The sequence below is a fragment of the Kryptolebias marmoratus genome, linkage group LG1, assembly GCF_001649575.2.
Source record: "Kryptolebias marmoratus isolate JLee-2015 linkage group LG1, ASM164957v2, whole genome shotgun sequence".
NCBI classification, from domain to species: domain Eukaryota; kingdom Metazoa; phylum Chordata; class Actinopteri; order Cyprinodontiformes; family Rivulidae; genus Kryptolebias; species Kryptolebias marmoratus.
In genome coordinates, this window is record NC_051430.1 from 4,075,126 (window position 1) to 4,082,361 (window position 7,236).

The following is a 7,236-nucleotide window of genomic DNA, read 5'->3' on the forward strand; positions in this document are numbered from 1 at the left end:
AAAAGAATATTTAACAATCCAAAAAGTGCAAACAAACAAGTTGTAAAAGAGCCGGGAAAGTTGTGAAAAGTGAAACTATAGCCGGCCGAAGATAATGGAGTCTGTTGTCATTTGATACTGTTACGTCTAACAGGTACATATATATTGCTGGACTAAAATGCAGCAGATCTCATTTGTGAAAGTTCAGTTAAATGTCACTTAGAAATAAAGCTTGAAAAAAGTAAGAAATTAGATTATTTTTTCATATTTTTCAGAGACTAACTGACAACGTACGTAATTGGGGTATATCGTGATATATATCATCATCACTGTTCAGAGTAAAAAAGGTTTCATATAGTCAGGATGGTTAGGAAGTTAAAACATCCTTAGTACATGATGTATTTAATTAGAACTCAGAGAAACAATCTCTTCACAGACCTGAAATGAAAGAACAGTCTCACAAACACTGCCAATGTTTTCTCCCCAGTACCTGATTAAGGGCAGTGTCTGTTTTGTCCTCCGATGGACCCTTGGACATGGATCTCTTTGTTTTATCACGGGAAACTTCTTTGGGCTTCTCCGTTTCCCAGGAAGATGTTGGTTTGGGTCTGGGATCATACCCTGGCCTGTGTATTACAGCAGTCACAGCTCATTTGGGAATTATAGAGTTCAAAAATTCACAGTTTTTATCCCTAAATAATTTGGGAACATAACACAAAAACAAAATGACTAAATTCTTCTTTACATTTTAGTACAGATGTCATAAGAAAAATGGAGAGCAGATATTGTGACAATGGGTCTAACATCTGTTGCACATATTTTCACACTGTTGATAGTGCTGCAAGTTAAGTATATTAAAAAAATCTACACTCACTGATCACTTTATTAGGTACACTTGTTTAATTGCTCATTAACACAAACAGCTAATCGGCCAATCACATGGCAGCAACTCAGTGCCTTCAGGCATGTAGACACGGTGAAGACGACTTGCTGAAGTGGAAACTGAGCATCAGAACTGGGAAGAAAAGGGATTTAAGTGACTTTGAACGTCGTACAAATGTCTGTGTGAGTATTTCAGAAACTTTTAATCTACTGTGATTTTTACACACAACCATCTCTAGGGTTTACAGAGAATTGTCCATCCAAAACAGAGAAAATAGCCAGTGAGCAGGATTTGTGTGACCAAAAATGTCTTCTTGATGTCAGAGGTCAGAGGAGAATGAGCAGACTGGTTGGAAATGACAGAGAGGCAACAGTAGCTCAAATAACTTCTTGTTCTAACCTAGTCTGCATAATATCATCTCTGACCACACAACAACGCCCAACCTTGAAGCAGATGGGCTACAGCAGAAGAAGACCACACCAGGGGCCACTTCTGTCAGCTAAGAACAGAAAACTGAAACTACAATTCACATAGATTCATCAAAACTGGACAATAAGAGACTGGAAAACCTCTCCTTGACTGATGGGTGTGATTCAATGAACACCAATGGTCTCCACAGGCATTAGACCTCCATCCAGTCCAGCACCTTTGGGATGTGTTGGAACAGGAGACTCACATCATGGATGTGCAGCTGAAAAATCTGCAGCAACTGTGTGACACTGTCATGTCAATTTAGACCTAAATCCCTGAGAAATGTTTCCAACAACTTCTTGAATCTCTTCTTCTTGTTCTTTCGGCTGCTCCCTTCTTCAGGAGTTTCCACAGCGAGCAAACTCGTGTGAACAATTAAGCAGTTGTTTTATGCCAGATGCCCTTCCTGCCACAACCTGGGCTCAAACCTGCAGCCTCAGGATTACAAGACAGCGGCACTGACCACCAAGCTACAGATTAAAACAGTTCTGAAGGCAGACGTTGTCCAACCCAGTGCTAGAAAGGTGTACCTAATAAAATGGCTGCTGAGTGTATTTCACATCATTTCACAATATTATATATTCTGTACAATCTGTCCATTATTTTTTGGACTTTTAGTGATTTAAAATTAAATATGTTGCAATGTGAAAAAAGTAAAATTCTTCACATTTTATGGAATCAGCTAGTAGATTTTTACAAGACGTTACACCACTTACCAAAACATACAATAAACAAAAATCTTTCAAGTCTGACATCAACATTTATTGAAAGAACAGTATCTCTAAAAATAAGCAAGTCTGCTGAGACTCGACACTTATGCACAGAAATGATCTAAACAGTTCTATTCAGGCAGATTAAAGCACAATGCCCTATGTATATTACATAATTTGACCTGTGTCAGTTGCTATCCATAGCTCTTTGGTTTGTGAGGTTCTAAACTTACAGCATGCCTCCATTGTTGATGGAGTTTGAACTGGCCACCCGCTGAGGTGAACTGGATTTTGGCTGGGGCTGAAGAAGGCTGGGCGAGCCCTGCATGTGAGTCAGAGGCAGCAATGGCTTAAACAGAGCCCCGACCTTGCACTGTAGAGGAGAGACGGATGGCAACATGCTAAAGACATTCAGAGGCAGCAGGCAGAATATTGTTGGACCCAGGTCTAACAATGGAGGGCTTGGTACTACCCAGATGTGGACGCTGGGGGCAGAATATTCTCTTTTGGCAGTCATGCTTTTTAGGCATTCTTTGTGTTTGTGTGACTGTCTTTGGATGTGTCAACAAACATGCACCTAAATAGGTGTGAAAGGTTGCTAATAACCACCTGCCAGTCTGGTGCTGGTAGTTTAGAAGGTAAACAACCATCGGATGCTTTGACATTTGGACTAATAAATTGTTAACAGTGGTTAATAGCATTTGTATTTCACTAGCCTGTGGAAACAAACAAACCTTCTGTGCTTGTGTGAAGTCATGCAGGTTTGAGTATCTCTGTATGCAAGTGCAATATATGTATATATATGCAATGTATGAAGGCGCATGCAGGTTTATACTGCAGCATCCAGTAAATTTGTGTGTGTGTTCAAGCAGTGCGCCAGTGATGTGGATGTTGTACCTGGGGGCCTGATGTGTTCTGTTGCTGCAGCTGCAACCTCCTTGCTCGATTCTGTTTGTAGTAGTCGAAGATCATCAGCGCTGCGTAGACCTTTCCTACCGTCAGCTCGTTGGCTGAGGAGTTGAAGGGAGAACATGAGGTGAGAGATGATTACATGAACATGGAAAAGAAAAGGGAGAAAAAACTTGTTTGACTAATGGTATAGTTTAAAGAAAAATAATAGACTTCCTGTCAGCTCATTCTATATTCCCTCTAAATAATTATTGCCTGCAAAAGGTGAGGGTGGACTGTAATGTTTCTGCCTTTGTGTGTGTTTGCTACCAAAATATATCATGAAGTACTGGTAAGTATAAGGTAATCACTGAATGATAACCCAATTCAAGATGGCCACCACTGCCAACATACCTTCAAAAACACAAAAATTGTAAAAACTCACCCAATTTTCGAAACACTGACTAAAAATTAGTTGTGATAATGGCTGAAACTGATCCAAACACATTTTCTGAGCAACAAGAGATTACATAAGATATTTGTTGAATTTTGTTATTAACTATTTAGAGTCAACTTTGTCTGTTTGTTAGCAAAATATTCCATGAACCACTGGCTAGACTTAAATTAAACCTACAGGAAATAATCCTTTGATGTTCATTTACAACTGATTAACTTTTGCAGCCGCCACAGACAACTGACCTCAGAAAACACAAAAATAGCTGTAATTTGGTCTATTTTACAGACCCCAACAAGTTAAGAATTTCTTAGAATTTTTTCTGTAATTTTCTCCATCCATCTATGTTTTAACTTTGACCAGTTTCTGCTGATAAAATAGATCCCCACAGCATGATGCTGCCACCACCATGCTTCACTGGTGTTCTCTGGATGATTTGCCTCAGACATGGAGTTTTCTTTGATGGCATAAAAGTTGGAGTTTAGTCTCATCTGACCACAGCATCTTCTTCCAAATGTTTAGGCAAGAAATTCTAAAAAGTCTAGCTTTTTTTCTTTAAGCAATATTTCTTTTTCCATGTAGTTCTTCCATGAATTCCAACCCTGTGTAGCTTCTAGTGGTCCTATGGACAGATCCTCCCATCTCTCAGCTCCATCAGACATCATATTTGGCCTCCTGGATGTTTCTCTGATTAATGGCCTCCTTACCCACTCTGAGTTTTGGTGGACGACCCTCTCTTGGAGGGTTTGCTGTGGTGATATCATCTAGTCATCTCCTAATAATGAAGCTCTGTGGTATGTTCAGGGTTTGGGATATTTTTTTTATAGCCCAAACCTGATCTGGACCTCTCCACAATTTTGTCTCATCTGTGTGGAGAGTTCCTTGGTCTTCATTATGTATCTAGCTCGGTAGTAGCCCTTACTACTTAGAGGTGTTGAACTGGTGTTGATTTGAGAGGCTGTTACCACATGTGTATATCATTTGACAGATTTAGATAATTCAACACTTCACAGGTGGATCTCATTTAAAAGCTTCTGAAGGTAATGGATGGAGCTTCAAATTTAGAGCCACCATTTAACTTCATTAATCTGAAGTATTTTTGCAAAATCTTTTTTTTCTCTCAAATTAAAATTAAATTAAATTCACAGTTCTAAGGCAACAAAAAGATTACCAAGGGAGATTAATACTTCTACAAGGGACTATATCTTTCAAAATACAGAACATCTCTCTTGACGAAAAGGCTTTTTATTTGTGTATGTAAGAGCGCTTGGCCACAAAGTTTAAAGTGCAGATTATACTTACGTTTGTGTGGCGTCACCAACAGATCCAATGTTTTCTGAGAGAGATTTGGCCACACTGTGGATAATTCTTTCTTTAACTCAGCATCCAATAATCGCTGGACCACTATTCCTAAAATTCCATATTGAAACACAAACCTTAGACACAAGTTACAGCACAAGTACAGTTTATTTCATTCTTTTTTATTTATAAAAGTCCTTCAGCTAGATTCCTTCAAATTTACAACCCAAAGCATTCACACCAGTAAATGGGTCTCCTCCTGATAAAGTGTTGATGAAGGTAGAGCTAAATCCAGGAGAGGGAATCCAACAGAAATAGTTAACACACTGCAAGGTTTTCCAACGAGTGGAAATGGGAGTTTTATTTATGGTTTCAGCCCTTTGGAAACATTCATATAGTAGAACTGGCTTTGTTTTGTTCACTGTTAAAGTGGTACATTGTAATCATACAGCTAGAATATTATGTCACTTGCCTTTAGTAACATTTCAAGAGTGTACTGAGCCACCTATTGTTTATTAATACTCAGGTCACAGTATTAAAGCACTAAACATCTTCAGTTTACGTAAAATGCATCTGTGAAGATTTCTTTGTTTTCATTATATGTTCTTTTTTGTTCACTGGATTCTAAAGCACCAGCTCCCTGCGACCCGGAATGGAGAAGCGGTTAAAGAAAATGGATGGATGGATTCTAAGGCCTTTCTGAAACATGAACAATCTCCTGGACACATTAGTGGTTTTCCTATGTTGATTGCAAAAAAGTTACACATATACACGGTAATACTATCGAATCCGCTGTAGTTTCCATGCCAGGTCATTAAGTGACGCTGTGACTTTTGCATTTCAATGACACTCCAGTCTCGGGCATGAGAACAATTACATCCAAAACAGTGAATGTAGGCATGATTGTTTGGACCGACAATGAGGTTGGATTGCTGCTACATGTAAAAAAGGGTGAGTAGCACAACAGTACTCCACTATCCACCATTGTTACTGTTGTTTATCTACTCACATGTGAGCAGAATAACTACTGACTGACTGGAACCGTGGTGCGCCTTACAAGAACTTTCACTCTGAGACCTGGATTTAAAATGTTTCGGTGTCAGAGAATACAGTCGCTGTCATCATGTACACAAACTGTCAAAACACAACATCAATGTTTCTGGTTTCACTTAAAGCTGCAGTAGGCAGTTCTGAGAAAACTGGACTTAGTCTGAACATTTGAAGAAGAACAGCTTACAGGTCCCTCCCCTTGCTTTCTGCTGCACTACATCCCTGCCTCCACAGCGGAGCCTGCAGTGGACATGCAGGCCTACTAGCCACTGAGGGCCACTGATGATGGCAGATAAACAGCCTTGGCACATTCACTGATAGGGATGAAACATCAAGCAGAAATGTGGCTAACTGCATTGGTTTTGAATCCTTTCAGGACACATACCTCCCTCCACCTCTGAAAAGCTGCTCCGATGTTAACCCTCGTTTTATTTCGGGCCAGGTCTAATTCTTTATTTAAACTTGCTTTTCGTCATAGGTTTTCTTCTGTTTATCTGTATTTGTTTTCTGAGCAGGTGCCACTCGAGAAATTGGCAGTTTTCCCGTAATGTTAGGTTGTTTCTCCACCATTAGCACAGAACGACGATGGCACGCGCTGGGCAGGGGAAGGGAGTGAGCAGTGCATACACAAGGGTGATTGACATTGCTAAGACACTCCTCCTGGCTCTGATTGGTTGTTTCTGACCAGGAGTGGAGTATTTCTGCAAATGGCAGTAGGTCCATAGGGAGGAGCCAGAGGAACTTGATTTTTTCACAGACTATCTGTCTCAGATAATCAGGACATAGTGACAGTTTTAAACATGTAAAAAATACATTTTTATAAAAGTTACCTACTGCAGCTTTAAAAACAGAGTTGTGTAAAAAGGCCTAAATGTTGTCTCCACCTAAAAGACTAACCAGTAACTCTAGTTAAAATCATTAATTAGCCCTCCTTTTTATGTTCTGGTCAAATTTGATCATTTTAAGTTTTCTCTCTGAAAAGATTAATCTTTATATGTGATTCACATGAGATTCAATGACCTTGTCAAGGCATGACATCTAATTAGACAAAGTAAATTTGCTCAGTTTCAATAAATTTTAGGTGTTTTGTTTAGCTTTTGTACACCTGTGATATTCCCGGTCAAAAATGACCAATCATTTGAAATAAATATAAGAAACATTGGGTGTATCAAATTGACTTGAGCAGATGGACATACAGTAAATTCCACACCCTCAGATGTGACAAGAATCGGTTAGCGGACCCGGAATTTCAGCCCAGACACAGGAGTTGACAGTTAACTTGTCTTTATTGAACAGCGAGGAGAATGCTAAGCGTAGCAGGAGGGCCTCTGATCGCCGCACTGAGAAGAGACAAGATAGTTTCGTTATTCACACGAAAACCAGGAAGTAACCACGGACCGAGGAGGTTACACTGACCTGGATGATGGTGTGAGGAGAACCGAGACACGATCCTCGCAGGATAGCGGCAGAGCGAAGTCCAGGAACGGGTGTGAGAACTAGCG

The 7,236-nt window shown here is 39.8% G+C and overlaps 1 protein-coding gene across 9 annotated transcripts in view; it reads right to left on the minus strand.

The window, feature by feature from the left end:
- Positions 1 to 7,236, minus strand: part of cacna1ba (calcium channel, voltage-dependent, N type, alpha 1B subunit, a) — a 168,826-nt gene that overhangs the window by 12,699 nt on the left and 148,891 nt on the right. For 8 of the 9 annotated variants that reach the window (XM_017432700.3, XM_037976826.1, XM_037976825.1 and 5 more), the window contains 4 exons: positions 4,688 to 4,795; positions 2,941 to 3,053; positions 2,277 to 2,416; positions 470 to 605 (listed from right to left, as the gene is read on the minus strand). In XM_017432700.3, coding sequence (XP_017288189.1) covers positions 470 to 605; positions 2,277 to 2,416; positions 2,941 to 3,053; positions 4,688 to 4,795 — 497 coding nt within the window. The remainder of the gene's footprint in view (positions 1 to 469; positions 606 to 2,276; positions 2,417 to 2,940; positions 3,054 to 4,687; positions 4,796 to 7,236) is intronic. The other variant, XM_037976823.1, reaches the window with a different exon arrangement.